Raw genomic sequence first — 21,118 nt, forward strand, 5'->3', positions numbered from 1 at the left:
AGTGTAAACCTATGCCTTGCTCTTGTGTTAAGCCAGGCCATTTAACTAGAATTATCATCTAAGAACTTGTTCCAAGCATTCAGACAGAGCACCAACCAAGAATAGTTCTGTGGATTTAACTTCAATTTTTATAATCTGCACTAGAAATTTATCATTAGTCACTAATCCAAATATTACAGGATAGAAATTACATATCCTACAAATCTAAATGGCAGCTAGTGCTCAAAGAGTTAACAGAGGCTTGTAGTCAGTTACATACTATGTTGCTTTGATGGAGAAAGACATTGAGGATTTTGCTGAGGCAGTACTTCCATTGTGATGGTTCAAATAAGTGCGCTACAATGTTCTCCCAAGAGCCATAATCATGCCAATACAAGAACAAGATGTGATCTGATATTTATTTAAGAAATACAGGAAAAAAAACTGGTAAGAAAATACTACATAGACCTACATTTGACCACAAGCTATTCTTTTGCAAAAATGAAAATGGGATAACTTGTTTCATCTTGTGATGTAAAACAAGCTGCACGGTCCTTGAATAAATACAAGAAGTCTGTCTATTATAATAAAAACCATTCTCAACATGGTTCAAGTTATATCACATCCTTACATTCTGTATTTTCATATCTTTCAAAGACCCTTTGGTATTTGTGATTCTAAATTAAATCTATTAATCATCAAACATAACATTTCCAAACATAAAAGCTAATTTTTAACTTGGGCTACATTTCTATTCCTAAATTAAAACAGGCATGAAAGTAATATTCATGATTAATGATGAGAGTTAGGTCATTCTGCTTTTTCCCTGAATTTATCACAGCACACGCTTTGCACAAATTACATCTTTAAAAGAATAAAAATCAAAGCTTTCCATTATTCTGCAGGTTTTGCTCCAGTAGTTACAACAGATGTAAGGAAATATTAACTTAAAGGATATCATAAGAATGTCGGCTCTGCATCACAAATTATTTGACCAGTATAAATACTTGCAGTGTTGATGGCTACAGTGACACATGGACTTAAATCATACTTCAAAGATGAATTCATTAACATTGATGTTCAAAGCATAAACAACAGATTAATAATATACACAAGCACACACACACACAGAATCAAATGTATATGCAGTATACATAAAGACCCCATTCATAGCTTCTTAATGCCATTGTTTTGTTTTGGACATTCCATGATTGAATATTATACCAGTAGTTCCTGAAAACTAGCAGAAAGTTTTGACTTTCACTAGCTTCAAATGAAAGAGGTTTATTGATAAGTGATATCAAGCAGCAGTATAACATAGATCAAGGCTTTGTTTGAACAATATATGTTGAATTTTTAATATGCATTAAACAATTTTTTTTTTCTAAAATGCTTAAACAAATGAAGGATGCAAATAGTTCCTTTATTTGAAGAAAATGGATAACATATAGAACAAGGATCATTTTGAAAGGAATATTCTCTTACCAAAATCTTCTACAAAAGGTGTAGAGGATTCCTTCTATTTGGAAGTAATTTCCAGTCCTGAACTATGTTGTCAATCTCTATCTTTGGATATTATTTTGGAGTGAATATAGATTTATAAAATGAATTAAGCATACTATTTGGCAAAAATAGGTATGTGGATTGACAGGTTCAAAAGTCCTTTTTTTTAAATCATAGGTTTGTTGCATCTATAAGCACAATTTCTTCAAAAGGTTGATGAAGATTGAAACAGTCCAGATTTCCCCAACAAGTTAGATTGCATCTTCAAAATTGTTCAAAGAACAATTATTTATAAAACTTACACTGGATTCCATTGTTAGGAGTATAATTTTACAATCTTTGTCCTGCAAAAATGCTCCCTTTATGTGCCAGAATCTAACATTTTATAAAACCACAACTTCTGGGATTTCAGAACATTTAACCCATAATTATAAGTTACATTAAAACAGACAATCATATTCAAAAACAGATAAGTAATATTTGAAACTTGGTATGCTGTTGAACATTTTCGGATAATCATTTACAAATGATTTTTTAAAAAAGCTATAGTTTGTACAATTGTTATTTTATATACAAAATGCCCGAGTGTTAAAAACTTGGGAGTACTATATACCTTCAATGATTGGAATCAAGGGGGTGAAAATTAACAACATGGGTGTTCTATTATAGATGACCAATGCACTTTCGTGAATTTAGCATGCAGACAGTGCAGTGAAATTTATCTCCCATCTTTCCTTCCTTCTTATCTCAGTTTTCCCAGCAGAGTGAATTATATTCACGGTGTTACTAAGTGAACAACTAATACATTGAGGTTTATCAGAAAAATGTATCATTTTTTATAATATGTATTCTCCTCACCACCAGCCCCCAACCCCACCCCACCCTACCACCACTGCACTATTTTTGCAAACCCTTTGGTAAGACTTTTTTAATTAAGAAAAACCTGTTGAAAATTAAATCACTCAGTGATGTTGGTAAAATACATAGAAAGATATACAAAACAATAACTGCTTTTCCTGCATAATATCTTGGTTTTGGATTTCTTGAGAGTATAGCATCAGTGATGCTTTCAATGACAGGGCTAAAGTCCTCCTTGGCGGTTGTAATGTATTTTAGGAATAGGTCTTTTGTCTCTAGCATATACTCTTCCCCATAGTCCTGAAGCAGTTCTGAAGAAATATTCTTTATGAGATGATGGACTTGCTGTTCCCAGTACTCAAAATTACGTGATGGAGCTGGAAATTAGACACAAGAATGATTAAATAATAAGACAAACAACAAAATAATAACATTTTCTTTCAGACAGGAAAAGAAGATATTGTCATTTGGCAGTGTAGATCAATAAGACTGCAATCTTCCTCCTCCATAAATCATAAAATGACTGAGTAATAACCATTTGCAATGATCTGGATTTACCAGAATCTGGATCTTCCAGACTTTCTGCCATCATGCTATAGTAACCATGACCAGTTTATGCACAAGTGAGGTGCTATTGCCTTTCAACGAAAGTACATGGAGTTCAGGCCCAGAACCAAATCTTTACAATTAACAAATGTTAGAAATTGACTAAAGAGAAAGCCAATGGATTGGAGAACATCAGCAACACTTACACAAACATATGCCTCATTAGTCAATTTGATTGGCACCACTGGCACTGGACTCAATATTCATCTCCTCTGCCACAGACACAGTGACTGTTGTATGCCCCATTTACAATGTACAGTTCACTCACCAACTCTACTTTGACATCATCTCCCTCCCAAAATTCCTTCTAAATTTTCTTTACACTTGGCAAGCTGCAAACTTAGCATTGCTTTCTTCTTCAACATAAAAAAAATTGAAGTTTCAAGAAGTTATGGAGAGCTTGGCTAGTTCAATGCATCATGCAATCCAATTTTTTGGCTGCTCATAACTGCATATACACACACATCCAAGACACTGTTCTTTGGTCTCTTTATATCACCTCCCTCACATTCTATTCTATATTATCCTATACGTCTCATCTTTCCCCTACTTTCACATGCCCCATTATATATTACTACTCATAGACCGTGTTCTCCCTGTCCTCACCTAATCTCAATCTAATCTTTCTCAGAGCTGCCTATCCTACTGCTAGTCTCTTATCCCACACCTGGACTATTAATTTCCCTTCGCTGACAAAAGAAATCCTGCTTTCAGGAGAGTAGATAAAATGCAAAAGGTGTAGGCAGGATGCACCCAGCTTGAAATCCTGAGATTAGTTCCTACAAACCTTAAAAATGCATTGATTTTATCATACAGTCAAATGAAACTCAAATAATCTGAGCTTTTGTCCATTCCCCATTAATCTAGATACCTTAAATTGATCTGTGGTTTCCAGGCTGGTGTGTAAGATAAGTGTTTATTGACAGTCAAGAGCCTAAACTTTATTATAAATATTCAGGTGAGATGCTGCTTATCAAAACCATTGACCATTATAGGCTGATGTCTTTCTCCAGCTCAGAGGACCTTGACCCAGAATGGTCACAACCCACTAGGTACTTCATCTCCAGCTTTGAGTCCTGGGTTATTGACTACAGCTGAATGGAAGCACTTCCAGAGTTTTATTCAAAATCAGGGCTTGAATCTAGACAGTCTATGGGCCCCATTAGGTTTGCTTGTATTTCCTCTCTCCTAACAGGCCAGCTACCTACTGCAAATCTTCCAGGTTTCTCACCACCTACCCTTCACTGACTTCACCAATGAATCCAGAAAGCTCACACCAGTTGTGGCTCAGTTTCTCTCTTGACTATGGGGTCTTGCCTAGTTCCCTACTTCCCAACCTACCTGCTGCATACTGCTCAATCTAAATGTTCCTGCCCCTCCCCTTGTTGGAGCTCACTGCTTCTCCAATTCCAGGTTCCCTCCCTCCCACACTCTGAGCACCTCCAATCCCAGGTTCTCTCTTCTCTCACGCTCAGAGCTCCTCCAACCCCAGATTTGCTCAGTCCTTATTTTCCCCACGCTACCATTGCTTGCTTTGTAACCCTTCTATTGAAAATATGTTGAGGCCTCACATAGGAGTCCAGGTCAGATTGATTCCCAACAGTCCCATGCTTCAAATGTGATGGTGAAATGAATTGCTCCACTACTCCTCCTCCATATTCTTATCCTCTCACTCAGATTAAGTCAATTATTTAACAAGAGGGCTCTGAATGTCTTGTTAATTATGCACACAAGAAATTGCTAAATTGTATAATCACACTATTCTAATGTTGAACAATTATGCTGCTATAAGGATTAAAGGGAGTTGCAATGGATTGTCAAATTCAAGTTACTGGACCCAATAGGCACTAAATTATTTGGGATTTCCTGCCTATATTTTTCTCCCTCTCTTTCTGAAAGCTGTTAACTGATGGGAGCAGCCTTGTGGTTCCTTGGCCAGTTGGCTGTTCCTCCTGTGTAAGTCTGAATTGAGAATTTTGGCAGGCAAGTCAACGGCCATGGGTATAACAACCAAACTCTACATTATTCAAAATCAAACCTCCTAGCAGAGGCTATTAAGGTAGCAGCTAGCCTAAAAGATTCCCATTTAATTCCAGTTAAATAGCTAATGGGACTTGGAGGTGAATTAAAGCTCTCATTGCCCAAGCTGCCCAAATCAGAGGTCAGAGAATGGTACTAGAAAATTCAGAAGCTTTGAACCTGTTCTGCCATTTACTTACATCAGGACAAATGTGCACCACAACTTCACTTATTCACCTAGCTTTTAATAATTCATTCATGGCATGTCAATGTCATTAGCTGGGTCAATATTTATTGTTGATGGTGGGGGTGAGCTCTCTCCTTGAACTGCTGAAGTCCATTTGCTGCAAGTATAACCACTTTGCCATCAGGGATGGAATTACAGGGTTTTGATCCAGTGACACTGAAGGAATGGTGATATATTTCAAAGCTGAGCGGGTAACTTATAGATGGTTGTATTTCCATACATCTGCTCCCTTTGTTCTTCTAGATGGCAGAAGTTGTGGACTTGGAAAATGTTGTTGAAGGAGCCTCGGTGAGTTTCTGCAGTACATCTTAAGATGGTACCTCTGCTGCTACTGAGTGTTGGTAGAGCATGTTTGTGGATATGGTGCCATCAAATGGGTTGCTTTGTCCTGGATGGTGTCAAATCTCTTGAATGTTCTTGGCATTTCCTTCATCCAGGCAACTGGGGAGTATTCCATTGCACTCTGATCAGTCCCTTGTAGATGATGGACAGGCTTTGGGGAATCAAGTGGGTTACTCACTGCAGAATACCTAGTTTCTGACCTATTCTTGTTGCCACAGTATTGATATGTTTAGTCTAGTTGCTTTTCTGGTTAATGGAAACCTCAATGATGTTGATAGTGGGGAAAATCAGTGATGGTGATGTAATTGAATGTCAAGGGGCAATGTTTAGATTCTGTCTTTTTGGAGATGGTCACTGTCTGGCACAATTGTAATTTGCTATTTGTCAGCCAAACAGATTTCCTTCCCTTAAGAGCATTAGTAAACCAAATAGGTGTTTACAGTCTCATTGCTTTCATTAGACTTCTGACTTCAGATTCTTTTCTAATTCAGCCACAAATCTGGATCCCTCGAGCATTACTTGGATTTCTAGATTATTAGTCCACTTTGTCACTGCATCTTCTTGATTGGTTATCCTTCAGTACCTTTACTCAATGGAAATCTATTGATCTCAGTCTCAAAAGTTCCCTTTGTCCAAGCATCCACTACAACTGGTGTTTCAAAACTTTCCTACGAACAGGGATCAAAGCTAAAGGGTCAAAGAAGATAACATGCTCAAAACGAGTTTTAAAAAACAAAAAGAAACAATTGTCATGAAGTGCCGCTTAATTTAAAAAGCCCAACATTGCAGCAAGACAGAAATACTGAATAAGGTAAGGAATCTACAATCTGCCATGCTGGGAACAAATGAACTAAAACAGGAGATCATTCATAATGAATCTATATAGTATCTATCTGTGAATGTTCTTACAGCACACATAAAATTTATAATCCAAGGAGTATAGCTGAAAGTATTGTGCCAGAAATTTACTTCATTATCTAGTATTTGGTAAACATCGCATTGCATCTCTCTAAAGATGAATGTGTTATCCAGGTCAATCAGTACATAGAAGGGGTCCAATGGATTCAGTGAGTTCTGTGAATATTGACTTGGTGGAGAAGACAATTTCCATTCTTCCTCACTGGTGAAATATTCTGCCTACTCTGTGGGGCTCATTGCTTACTGGAATCAGAGCACACTCTTCCAGTTAAGTTGCACAGCACTGCCAACTGTCAAGTGATAAGTGCCAGATGTGGTTCAGCCTTCTGTTCACTTGTCTGAACAATCACTTTAATGAGCATTCCCATAAGCTGTTAGCTTCAATGCAATTACTTCAGCTTTGGCCATTGAAAGAAAATCATCAGGCATACTGTCAAACAGAACATAAACCACCCAATCCTCCCCAAGTTCCTTGTCCATTTTACAGTTTGCCTGTCTACGCAGGACATTCGGACTTTCAATACTGGGTACATTAAAAAAAAGTATGAAGTCAGTTCTGTTAAAACACATTTATTTTTGCTCCTCCGAACAAACAGTGAAAAATGTGGACTCGCTATGAAAGGGGCTTGACAAGTATCTGTGAGTAAGAGGGCACTTCCAGTTATTGGAGGGCATCACTAGTTTATTAATCAAGAGAAGTCCCTGCATGTTCTGGGACTTGCTCGATTGTTGAAGGGAGTCAAAAAAGTGTGTGCAGGGCTTTCCCCCAAATTTGTCTCAGGTCTTTTGCCTTTTTACAGAAAGGTAGTTAGCAAGATGTTTCATAGAACATTACAGCATGGAAAGAGGCCATTCTAATCGTTTTTCTTTTTTCAATTACTTATTCCTTTTATTTTTAAGAAAATTAACCACTGACTTTGCTTCCACCCCACCACCTCCCAGATCACAACAACTTGCTGCACAATAATTCTCAACTTCTTCCTCTATCTTTCATTCGTTATTTTGAATGGGTTTCCTCTAGTTACTGAATTGTCTGCCAGTTAGTTCAAAAAAGATTGGAGCAGGGAGAGGATTAGTGGTCAAGATTTGAAAGACACATTGGTTCTTCATACTGACGATTGCTCTTCTGCACTATCCTTCTCACTGTGACGGATAAAATAAGGATTACACTTTTCTAGGTTCTCCTTGTGTAGCAAGTTCTGCTAGAAAGGGCACAGTACTACGAGAAAACTATTTGTCTCTGGTTCATAATGAGCTGAACAAGAATGATGAACATTTTGACATCTTTCGTCCAAAAACCAATTTTGTCTTTTTGAATTATTAGTGGAAATTTGAGCAGCATTCCAGAGCTGCAATCATATTGAAGTCTGACTACTGGTGCCATCAGGAATTAAGCAAAGTCCACGTTATGCTGGCTTTTGCCTTTACACCAAATAATACCTACCTGTTTTGTAAAATGCAGGAAGTATGGTGCAAACTTTCACTCCCCAGTGTCTCAATTCCAGGCGTAAAATGTTTGTGAATAGGGTGAGTGCAGCTTTTGAAGCTCCATAAGCCGCTAAAAAGGGTAATGGAATCTCTCCTAGGAGGAAATGCACGGTGAATGGTTAGTCACATTTTTATTAAGTTGCATTAAATAAAATGTAAATGAGATTATTGATTAAAATATTTATTGATGTATTATGCTATTAGAGATAACTTTGAATGCATACTGTATGAAGTTATTCCACATTTGCAAAGTGTCATTATGCATTCAATGTATGTACATTAGATGATTCATTTATGGTAGAGATACTGTTTTGCGATAGCACAGTCAGTATAGACCAGTTGTATATGTGGGGCAAGCAGGAAGATGAATTTAAAAGCATCAAAACTGATAAACCTTGATCTTATTAAATGACATAGCTGGCTCAAGGGGCCAGATCACTCAATTCTATATTTTGTATAATCTATTTTTAATTTAAAAAAAAGTTATCTACCATGATAAAAAAAAATTATATACCATGAATCATTGCAGTTTAACTACATTGCTTAAATATTAATATTTCACTATCAAGCAGGGACAATATATTAAAGAAAGATCAACTGGGAAGCAGTACATTTATGGATGAACACATTTTCTCCCTGTAATCAGTCACTACAGGGAGCAAATTTCAAGAAAACTTTGTCTGCTCTGTCACCATCACACACAAAATCAGTCAAAACTTGAGAACAGGTATGGCAGTTAATGAGGCACAATGGAGAAGCTCAAAGGATATTTATCCCCTGGGTTTCTATCTCGATTCTGAATTGTTTTTCTCTTATTCTTTCATTGAATTGTGGGTGTTGCATTGGTAGACCATTCTTAATTGCCCTTGAGCTGCTTAACCACTTCAGAGGTTAGTTACAATCACATTGCTAGAAGATTTGGAATCATTTAATGCAAGACCAAGTAAAAATGGCAGATTTCCTTCCCTGGTGGACAACTTCACAAATCAAATGGGACCATCAATAATAACTGAGACAGATTTATTAATTGAAGTTAAACCCCACTAGCTACCAAGGTGGGATGTGAACCTCTGTCAAGGGCATTAGCTTGGTCTGTTGAATTACTAATTCAGTGCCCTTATCATTGGGCCACCCTCTCACATTCAACGTGTTGCAAAAACCCTGGAACAACGAGTGTTTGTCACCAGGTTCATCAATTGCTAGAATATATTGACCACCCAGAGGCTGATTAGACTCTAAACAGAGTTTGGAAATGGGGAATAAGACTTTCATATAAATATATTGAACTTCGTGTATTTCTCAGATTTCTCTAATAATACATTAGAGCTTACCCACTGGACTGGAAACGTTGACAATTCTGCCTTTTGCTCTACGTATCAGAGGAAGGAAGCCTTTTGTAATTGCAATTGCACCAAAGAAGTTGACCTCCATGCAGCCTCTGTAGTTGGACATGGCAGAGAGTTCAGCATCACTAATGTTGAAGCACATTCCAGCATTGTTCACCAAACCCCACAAACCTGAAAAATAAAACCAGAGAGTACAACATCTCCATATTAAGGCTCCTGCAAGAAATGCTAAGTTTCAATTGGCATAAATTTAGTTGGTGGCCTGTACTTGTTTCTTGATGAGCTGTGGGTTTTAGGGTAATTTAATTACCCTAAAATTAACTTTGTTAATTGTAACTGCTTGAGAAAAGAAAGAGAAAACTAGCATTCACTGCATGCCTCAAAGAACTGGAAGTGATCCACTGTGCTGCTGGGCTGCTCTGACCCAGCCTAAGTACTTTAATGCAGTGTCATTAACCTTTTGAACAAGGCAACACTTTCAAGCAGTGCTTTCACTGAAAGCCAATGCTAACATGCTGCACTCAGGAACAGAATTTGCAGGCCCAACACAATGAGTTCTTGATTTTGAATGTGCCATTCTGGAAAGTTCGGAAATTACCTCGAATCAATAGATTTCACTAAACCAAATAATTCACTGCAGTGGATAATATTGATGCCAAGAGCTCAGTTAAAACAGAAGGTGACCGATGAGAGTATTAAGCAATAAAGTTTGCAACAAGGTCATTGAATCCCATTTGTTTGATCAAGAAAGAAATAAAGTATTCTGCTATTACTTAAGAGCTAAGAATAAAGCGTCACAACTGTCCTTTACAGTCATGTTTCTAGTTGACAGTTTGAACCACAATATTTGTCAAAATGAACTATGCACTCAGCTTGAAGAACAAATTGCAATAATCTAAATTTCTTTACTGTGGGCATGGCATGGTCATCTGAATTCCTCTGCTCCACTTATTCATTGTAACCTTCACTCTGAATCTGCAGCACTCCAGTCTCTCAAGCTCAACCCTGATATTTGTCATTACACCTGCTGATGAGGATGGAGCTCTGGCTGTTTGGGTATTACCTTCCACTTTGTAAAGTTTGAATCGCCCATGCAACCGTTTGCTCCTGCATCACTACTCCACCATCAATTAGCATTATGTTATTTCTGAGATTGCAACTCATCTTAAATCAGCCAGAATCTTCCTTTCAACCCCAAAAACACACTTTTTCTGCTTTTCCAAGATCTACACAAACGACTGCCATTGTTGAAGTCTGCTCTTGTCCCAGAGAATTAAAGTCTTCCTATCATGACTATTTTTTCTCCCTCACCCAATCTCTCTCCATCTTGCTTCTCTCGGCTACTTCTATAGTTTCCTAACATCTACAAACACCATCCTCACCAGAATTAATTAGGAAAATATTTTCTCAGCTCTGCAATAATAAAAATTAAAAGATAAGAAATACTCCAACTACTTTTCAGTGCAGAAATATTTCAACTTCCCAAAATGTGTCAAAACTCCAGGATCACTACAGATTTTCCATAAACAGAACAGGAGCAGGACTAAGAGTCAATGAGGGATGACACGCAGAATAAGACTTAAAGATGCCCACCACTTTGTAAGGTCTTTTCCAGGTTTACAGACTTTGCCATTAGCAATAATTTGTATCTTGCTAACACTGCTGCCATTTTTGTGTTAAAACACTGCTCAGGGATTTCCTTTCCCTCATCAGATCAAAAGGCCTCACAGACTGGATTTAGAACAGTCTGCATACCACTGCAAATGTAAAATTAGCTGGCCCTACAGTTTATGATGAGATTCTACCGTATTTCATGATGGTAAAACGGTACAATGGAAAGTACAGGTATGATGCCTTTTAATTTATTTTAAAGTGGCAGTGCAGAGAGAGAGAGAGAGAGAGAGAGAGAGAGAGAGAGAGAGAGAGAGAGATTGTCATTAAGACATACCACACCATTAGAAACTTAAGGCATTTAGTGCATATATGTTTAGGTAAGTGTCTTTACATCTTTCCATGTATTCAAACAGGGAGGTACTCAGTGAGAAACTATTAGGGTACAGTTTTTGAAAGGGCTGGATGTCTATGATTTACATATTTAACTGTGGTCATTGAAGGTGGTCTCAGGTGAATGTCATTGGTCTCACCATTATTTCTGATTCAAAGACTTGCCCATTAAACTAAAATGAGTGCAGTGGACATTGCATTATTCTTTATATAATTTGAAGACTACGTTCACACCAGAATATTCAGGCGAATTACACTTATTACCTCTTTCCCCAAGCTTCTCCTTTGTGATTTGCAAAGCTTGTTCAATATCCTCCGGTTTAGTGAGATCCATCTGAATTAAGGTAAGTTGTTCTGAGCACATCTGTGACAGCTCCTTTGCTCCTGGTCCATTTTTATTCAGCACTGTAGCAAACACTTCAAAGCCCAGGGAGTCGAAATGTTGAGCCATTATCTTTCCAAAGCCCGAATCACATCCTAGATGTACCACATTGTTAAAAAAAACATTTTTTAAAAGAACAACAGGCAAATCACTCCAGTGTAAAATGAAACACAACTATTCGAGTAAGCTTTTGGTCTGGCCTGCTTTGGAGAATAAGAACTGGACTGGTATGGATAGAGTTAATAAATCACACAGGACAGGAAACATTGGGATGCAAGTTATTTACAGATGTCCTAATACTATTGGATGGTACATTCAGCTGGAAATAAGGAGCTCATATAGATTAGAAAATCAAATTGATAAAAATAGTATAGAGAACCAACACTTACAACTCCCAAGAATGTTCCACAGAACAATGTACCAAGGTTGACCAAACAGGAGAAGGGGTTAACATGGGACAGTCTCAGAATATTAGATATAACATTTAGGACTAAGAGCAGGAGGAATTGTTTCACTGAAGCTTTTGAATTCTTTACTCCTCACCTGTCCCCTAGTGTGTCTGCTAAGTTGTTGAATAGATTGAAGGCTGAGATTGTTGGTAGATGCCTGGACTTCAGGGAATCAAAGGACATCGGGATTAAAGAAAAGTGCTACTTAACTTCAAGTTGATGTTTATTAAACTGTACTGTAAGAATTACAAGTTTACTGTCTCTTAATTTATATTGTGCTTATCCCAACCACCAGATGTCTCAAGCACAATGTTGGAAATGCAGCAGTTAATTTGTGATGAGCAAATAGCTTTGTACAACATCTCTTCTAAAAGGTTTAAGAAATATCTTTGAACCTCTATTTTTTCATAACTCACTCCTCTACAACCCAATTAAGTACTTTCAGCCCAGTCTCATTCAAAGCTGCGAGTATGTTGGGGCGGCACGGTGGCACAGCGGTTAGCACTGCTGCCTCACAGCGCCAGAGATCTGGGTTCAATTCCCGCCTCAGGCGACTAACTGTGTGAAGTTTGCACGTTCTCCCCGTGTCTGTGTGGGTTTCCTCCGGGTGCTCCGGTTTCCTCCCACAGTCCAAAGATGTGCAGGTCAGGTGAATTGGCCATGCTAAATTGCCCGTAGTGTTAGGTAAGGGGTAAATGTAGGGGTATGGGTGGGTTGCGCTACGGCAGGGCGGTGTGGACTTGTTGGGCTGAAGTGCCTGTTTCCACACTAAGTAATCTAATCTATGTTAACTGACTGCTGCTGGCTCTGGCTTGTTAACCCTATTTCTGCTAGTGGGTGAATCAGCGATTACACTTGAGTTTGAAGCTGACTGTTTGGAGAGAGTATCTTCATTGTGCTAGTTTTTTTTGCTTTCTTTAACATATTGCATGTTTAGCAAAAGATAACCAAAGAAAGACAGCCAAATTCTCCACGAGAAAGCAGATAATTGATTTTCTATTTATTTTGAAGTAGCATTTATTTATTGTCACGTGTAGCTTGTTACAAAGTGTCATGAAAAGTGCTGTCTCGTGTCACCACTCTCTGGAGCCATTTTAAAATGAAAAAAAAACAAAATATAGAATATAACGGCGGACAAAAGAAGGTTTCCAACTTCACAGTCCTTCTTAAATATTAATCGTGGGCCGTGGGGCTGGTGGAGTTATGGGCTATGGGGCTGGTGGAGTACTTGCCATGGGCCATGCGGCTGGTGGAGTACTCTGTTGTAGGCCATGGGCCCAGTGGAGTACTCTGTTGTGGGCCATGGGGCCAGTGGAGTAGTTGTCGTGGGCCTTGAGGCCTGGTGGCCAGGCATGAGTCCCCTCCACCACACTGTGCTGCTGGAATGAAAGTCACCACTCTTCGGTGCCATCTGGCCTCCACCAACATAACCGGCGCCATCTTGGTTGCACACGATTACAAAACCGGAATAAAATACCCAGCAGAAATCAAGGAAACAAAGCCAAAAGGAATGAGAAACATACAGATATTAAAGTCTCATTTAAGCCTCATCTCTATGCAGGCACCCGGGCCAAGCACAGCCTGGAATCACGGGAGGAGCGGAGTCCTTGCTGCCGCTAACACCATCGCCTCAACTGGATCCTAGAACAGGCTCAGGTAGAGCCTGCTCGCAGCCTCCGGTCGCCAGGTCCCTCACCGGATCCCAGAACATGCTTGGGCAGGGCCCATCACCAATGCTTTGCCAAAGCAAAATACTTTAAACAAAAACACAGGAAAGAAAAAGCAAAAAGCCAAAAGAAAATCACAAAAGCAAAAGAAAAGCAGTCGGAAGTGAACAAACTCAGGACCTCAACTACGATGCTGCTTCTTGATGGCATCTTATCATCATTATGAGGAGACGAATCTAACAAGTATGTCCAGTCACCATGTATGAGAACTCTATCCCTCTGCCCATCTCAAATATTCCTGAATCATTTTGATAACATTCGCTAAAATCAGTAAGTAAAAGTTCACGTTATCCCCCAAGCCATGAATTCAACTGCGTATGGTCAAAAATGGTAGCATTTTGTGTGAGTAAAATAGGTACCACAAAGTTACTGGGTTGTAGTGTGTTTGAGTGTAAAGATGGAGTCAATGGGAATCAGGGAAATCTCTCTGCTGGAGTACTTCACACTGAGCACAAAGGAGGATGGCTGAGATTGGTGAAAATCAATCATCTCATCTCCCAGGAGATGGTTGCCGGAGTTCGTTAGAGCAGGTGTTTCAAATCAACCTGTTCAGAGACTTTATTACACAACTTTGGAGCAGGTGAGAGTTGAAGTCAGGCCTCCTGGCTGGAAGGTTGGGACATTACCACTGTGTTGATTGCCGTGTTCAGTTACCATTTGAGACTCTTTGGATACTGAAGTTGTCTGAACCCACTTGCAGCATGGCCTGGACAACATTTGGACTTGGAATGATCACTTTCACACCAGTCAAGTGCCAGGCAATGACCATATCTAAGAAGAAAAAAAAATCTAACTATCTTCCTTAGATGGAATTCCCTTTGCTGAACGCTTCACCATCAACATCTTGGCTGTTAATATCGACCATATAAATACTGCATCTATCAGAATAAGCCAGAGGTGGGAACAGCTCACCTCCCAACTCCCTGAGGCCTGCCTACCATCTACAATGGCACAAGTCAGAGTGCAATAGAATACTCTCACTTGCTTGCATGTGTTCAGTTCCAGCAACACTCAGGAAGATTGACACCATCAAGGTAAATTGCCTTGCTTGATCAATGCCCCGTCCACCAGCTCAAACATTTAGCCTTTCCACCATTACTGTATAGTGGCAATAGCACGTCCCCTTTTCAAGGTGCACTGCAGTAACTCACCGAGCTTCTTCAACAGGACCTTCCAGACCAGTGATCTCTACCACCCAATTTAGAGGATAGTACTCTTGCAATGAATTCTCCTTATTGTTTAGCAGCTCACAAATCATTGCACTAAGCATTTATTTTAAAAAAGTGGGAAGCCTTCCATTTGCCCACTGATAGAGTTCAGCACTTAAAGATAAGTTGCCATTTTGTGAAACTTACACTCTGACCATTATTTTTACTTGAAAAATTGAATGCTATTATTTTTTTAAAATAGTTTGCTCTTGGGAAGGGTGCGTTTCCAGCAAAGCCAGAATTCATTGTCCATCCTATTGGTCCTTGAGAAGATGGTGTTGAGCTGTGTCCGTCACAGTCTGCGTGCTGTAGGTACACCCACAGTGCAGTTAGGGAGGGTGTTTCAGAACTTTGATTGTGATTGTGAACAAATGGCAATATAAAAGCTATATGTTGCCAGGCTTGGAGGGTGTTCAGTCATATCTACCGCCTTTGTCCTTTGAGACTGTACAAGCTACTGGTTTGAAATATGCAGTCAAAGAAGCCTCGATGAGTTACTACATTGCATCTTGCAGATGATATAAAAGTTATTGCTAATACATGTGGCTGGCGGACATAGTAAATGTTAATGGTGTTGGATAGGGTGCTGATCAAATAGACTATTTTATGTGGGGTGGTGTCAACCTTCTTGAATGTTGTTGGAGTTGCCCTCCCCCAGGCAAGTGAACAGTAATTCTATTGCATTGCTGACACGTGGATTCCTGACGAAGGGCTTATGCCTGAATGTCGATTCTACTGCTCTTCGGATGCTGCCTGACCTGCTCTGCCTTTCCAGCAGCGCACACTCAGTTCTGATCTCCAGCATCTGCAGTCCTCACTTTGTCCTCGATCATGGACGTGCTTTGAGGAGCAGGATGAAGGAACCAGTTGGTGAAAGAGTAATGTCATTCATTTTGAAATTCCATCACCTCTTACAAAATAAGTCACTTCGTCTCTCTATACATTTATCCCCAAACATTCATTGTCTTCTCTACCTTCAGAAATCAGACTAAGACTATAACTCCGTTATCTTGTCTACATATCTGTATATTTACATTTGTGTCTCAGTGCTTACCTTTGGTGTGCAATGTGGTTTCTACTTTCCAACTCCTTGTTTCTCTCCTTAGAATGGGCAAGTTTCCACTCTGCGATGGGAATGCTTTTCACTTTGGGCAACTGCCCTACTTCTTTTGAGTCATGATCTGGCCCAACCACTATTGCCTACTGTTTGGGATCTGCACGCATTTCTTTAGCTTACCTCAGTATTGTAAAACATTCCTTACTTGTCGGAGTTTTGGCCACATTCACTAATTCTAACAGAAACAGAAAAAGTCACGTAACACTATTTACACTTCATGTGGAAATTATTGAACAAACGTTTACCACCACTCAGTAACCAAGGAAGCTCTCAAAGTGATCATATGGACCTCCACTTTTTAAAGTTGCAGAGTGTTTGTAAACACCACCAAGATGACACAGCACTGATACCTGCTGCATGGAGTGGCTCCTGATGTTTGCTGCCTTCAGCTTGGCAGTGAATCAGCCAAGGTTGTATCAGGTTGTATCAGGTTGCTGTGGTTCCAAAGGGATGTACCTGGCTGTGATACAAAAAAAAACTTTGGCTGGCAACCAGGTCGAAGCTCTGACCCGAGGTCAGCTTCAGTATGAAGAGGATGGTGGAAAATGACTAAAAAAAAAAATTGGTTAAGAAGGAAACCCAGGGAAAGCCGCAAGTAAAAAAAGTAAAGAAACCTGCAGCTCAGAATTTTTTAAAAATTGAGAGTATAAAAATCTGAAGCCAAAAAACCCTGAGAGCCCACCAAGTCTCTCTGACCAGAGCAAGGCCTCAACAAAATGATCCCTGTTTCCCAGTTAGGCTTATTCACAGAAGAAGTTTATTCAAATTAATACAACAGCAAAATACTGCTGATGCTGACTGTCATCTGAATGTAACATTTGTTAAATCCTTGTTAAATCAGCCATAATAAAAGGTGTCTGATTTCACTTGGCCTGTTTGCGCATGCATTTTGAACTACCTGGAGGTGGCATTTGTATGATTCAATGGTCTTAATGTTGACCAAAAACACAAAATAGGTTTAAGTGCAAATGAGTAGTGGGTCCACCTTCCCAGAAATTATTCCAACTGGGTAATTGGCACAAACTAATTAAAGATTTATTCTTAATTTTAGCTACATGTGGCTACTGATTAATGTACTGCTTACTTTGTTTGCTGCTTCTGCAGGAGCAATTTCAGAGGGGATAGAACCTCAAATCTGCTCAGGTCCTGCTCAGCTACTCACTGGCCTTTGCTAATAACCAGGCACTAGTGTTTTGATAGACCTTCAGTAATCCCTGGAGGAAGATGACAGTCTTCAAGACCCATTCAAGGTCTCACCCTCCTGGCCTTTATTCCAGAATAAGACCTTCTTGCAAATTGAAGTTCAAGACCTTATAGCAGACTGAGTGGGTGGAATCTCAGCTATTTAGCTGCAGATAGTATGGCAGAACCACTTGCTGGTCAGCAAATCAATATAAAATTGGCAGGTTTTCTGCCAAATTGCATTTATCCCTTGAAAAGGATTGCTGTTTGAAGTTGCATTGGCATCTCTTCAGATGTGACAATCCATGATTCCTCTCAGTGATTTGAGAGACAGCCATCAATTTTAAATCTACAGTTATCTTTTGTCCCCTCTCTTTAAAAATACAGTTGTAAAAATTTAATATCTCCATTAATAATCCAGAGTTATGATCTGATATCACAACAATGTAGCAAATGACTTCAATCTACAAATAAATGGTACAAATCTAATGGGCACCAACATTATGTTGGAAGAATTCCTAAAATCTGTTCGAAATAATTTTCTGGAGTAAAATGATGGGGAACCAACTAGGGCACAGGCTGTTTTTGATTTAATATTATGCAATAATAAATAGACCATTAATTGGGAGATGCTGGTGTTGGACTGGGGTGTACAAAGTTAAAAATCACACAACACCAGGTTATAGTCCAACAGATTTAATTGGAAGCACACTAGCTTTCGGAGAGCTGCTCCTTCATCAGGTGATGAAGGAGCGACACTCCGAAAGCTAGTGTGCTTCCAATTAAATCTGTTGGACTATAACCTGGTGCTCTGTGATTTTTAATTTTGTAGACCATTAATAATCTTGTTACAAAATAACTTTTCAAAAATAGTGACCATAGTAGGACACAATTTTCCACAAAATTTGAAAAAGATAAGGGTCTGTTTCCATGCTGTACATCTCTATGACTCTATATGGTTCAATCTGAAACTAGGTTCTTAAAATATGATGGTCTAAGGTGGAGGTTTGCTGTGGAGCACTGGAAAAATACATTAAAAAGTATGTTGGTAGGTAGGGAACAGCCAATATTTAAAAAAAATAATATTCAATTTTCCTTAGAGATAAAAAAAACTCGAAGAGAAACAAGAGAACCTTGGCCCATAGGTAAATGTTACGTTAAAGGAAGTGGCAAGAGGGGAAAGATTTCAAAAGGAACCTGAGGGGCAACCTTTATGTACCAGAAGGTGGCACGTGTATGGAACGAGCTGTCAGAGGAAGTGATAGAGGCGCATATAATTACAATATTTGGACAGGTACATGGATTGAAAGGTTTAGACAGATCTGGGCCAAACACAGGGGACTCGTTTAGTTTGGAAACCTGGTTGGCATGGACAAGATGAACTGAAGGGTCTATTCTGTATTGTACGACTATTATTCTAACAGGCTTATAACATGGCCAAAAATAGGTAAGCCTGAAGATTGAAAGATGTTTTAAAATTCAGCAAAGTACTAAGAAATTGATAAAGAGAGAGAGAGAGAGAGAGAGAGAATAGAATATGAATGTAAAATAGCAAGAAATGTCAAATTGTTCGGAGGGTCAGTGTAGACTTGTTGGACCAAAGACCCCATTTCCACACTATAGGGGTTCTATATAAAACAGATTGGAGGTGAAGTGATTTGAACAGCAACTTCTAATGGCCATGACTGGAGCAGTTCAGGAGAAAGTGAGGACTGCAGATGCTGGAGATCAGAGTCGAGAGAGTGTAGTGCTGGAAAAGCACAGCAGGTCAAGCAGTATCTGAGGAGCAGGAGAATCAACATTTCGGGCATGAGCCCTTCATCAGGGAAGGCTTAAGCCTGAAACATCGAATCTCCGACTCAGATGCTACCTGACCTGCTGTGCGTTTCCAGCACTACACTCTGGAGCAGTTCAGTCTGAGTTACCATCACTGAAGATGCTTCCCAGCTGAGTATTTTCCTCATGGTGGGGTATGGATGCAGCTTTTGAGTGTGCATTGTTGGAGGAAGATCCAGGGGTTGAAAGCCTAGTCTTTTCACTTGTAAGTCACCACAATAGCTTTCTAATTCACAGGGTCAGGTTCTGAGTCTGGTAAGGAAACTCAGGGGGTGGAAAAGGACAGAATGGCATTGGAATCATGACTAGATGACAAAAGTCAGCATTTTTCCATCCTATCATACTTGAATCCAGTTTCACCACCTAAGAAGAATTCTGATAGGGGAGCAGACTGACATTATTACTCAATGCCCCAACTGTGGGAACTACCCTACAAGATGCTCTGAAGTTGTATAACACACAGACCTGGGGGTTGGGGAGGGGAACAGAGAAATGGAGGATTGAAATAGAATGGCTTGGCATCCTGGAGACAGTCAGTCCAGATCAGTCCAGGTAAGAAAAGAAGAGGGTGGAATGAGGAAGTGGCATATGTGGGTACATCTTAGATTGTTGGCTGGCAAAATCCTTATTATCTATAACACTTCATTCAACCTACTGAGAGTGATCTTGGAAAATGTCCTTTAGAATGCACAGAAAGCCTGCAGGTTATGCCATATCCCAACAATGGACAGCAACATGAACCCTCAAGAGAGTGAACAAAAAAGGAACAAAAACACAATATTGTCTCTTCCACAAAGGAAATGTTCCTCCACCTTCCTGTAATCAAGTTTGGCAACCAAGGGCATGCCAATACACTAAGCTCTCAACAAATAACAATGATACACACATGAATAAAGTAAAACAAATGTAAATGTGAAAAATTCACAAATAAAATTTGCAAAAAAAAAACTTCTGCCACCTTTCTGCTTTCAATAGATTTTACATTAATGACAGTTAGACATGGGGAAGTAGTGGCTGTGACACAGAGACCCCATTCCTGTCTGAACATTGTTACCACTGCACACTATCCCCTGTTGCCAAATCTCATGTGTTTTCTGTGTACAACACCATAGTTTATTTACAATTGTGGAAAAAATGTAAAAGCAAGAGGGCACAAGTGGCACACACATCCAGTTCTGTGGTGAGGAATGGCATGCCACTGACAAATTTTGACTCGATAATGCGGGACCAAAATTAAGCATCACTTGAACAAGTATGGATTAAAGAAGAAGAGTCAGCATGGATTTGTTACAGGTAAATCGTGTTAAACTAACTTGATTGAGGTATTTTTGATGAAATAACAGAGAAGGTCAATACCAGGTCATGTCCTTTATGCAATGTATATAGATTGATTCGAAGCCAGAACATAGGTTTACCAGCAACATACTAGCCCATGAAATAAAAGGGCAACATGGACACAAAAGGTGGCTGAGTGACAGGAAATAGTAATGCTGAGTGGTTGTTTTTTAGAATACCAGAAGATAGGAAATAAATTCACGAGTACAACCAAGTGATAAAAACAATGTGGGAAAGAAATAGGTTTGAACGTGGCACTCAAAGTGGAACTGGAAAAGGATCTGAGAAAACAACATTTGCAGGGCTTGTGGGAGAGGGACTGGTGGGGCTGTGGTACAGAAAAAGCAGCAGAGATGACAAGCTGAACACCTTTGTTCTGTGTTATAATAATATTTTGATCCTCAGTCTGGAAGCAGTCAGAATCAAAGAGATTTGCTCAGGTGCCCAAAGGATATCAGCTCTGCAGAGTGAACCATGCACATAGGATACAGACAAACACAGGCAAGAGAGAAAGGAGAATCTAAAAGGAATAGGGAGCAGATTCTATTATTACAGTGATATGAATGCAATTA

The 21,118-nt window shown here is 39.3% G+C and overlaps 1 protein-coding gene across 1 annotated transcript in view; it reads right to left on the reverse strand.

The window, feature by feature from the left end:
* Positions 1–384: 384 nt before the first annotated feature.
* The window catches only part of hsd11b2 (hydroxysteroid (11-beta) dehydrogenase 2), a 63,515-nt gene continuing 42,781 nt past the window's right edge, over positions 385–21,118 (reverse strand). Inside the window, exons 2-5 of the mRNA XM_072547467.1 lie at positions 11,575–11,787; positions 9,292–9,477; positions 7,917–8,054; positions 385–2,717 (exon numbers count right to left, since the gene is read on the reverse strand). Coding sequence (XP_072403568.1) covers positions 2,380–2,717; positions 7,917–8,054; positions 9,292–9,477; positions 11,575–11,787 — 875 coding nt within the window. The 3' untranslated portion in view covers positions 385–2,379. The remainder of the gene's footprint in view (positions 2,718–7,916; positions 8,055–9,291; positions 9,478–11,574; positions 11,788–21,118) is intronic.

The sequence above is a fragment of the Chiloscyllium punctatum genome, chromosome 26 (assembly GCF_047496795.1).
Source record: "Chiloscyllium punctatum isolate Juve2018m chromosome 26, sChiPun1.3, whole genome shotgun sequence".
NCBI classification, from domain to species: Eukaryota; Metazoa; Chordata; class Chondrichthyes; order Orectolobiformes; family Hemiscylliidae; genus Chiloscyllium; species Chiloscyllium punctatum.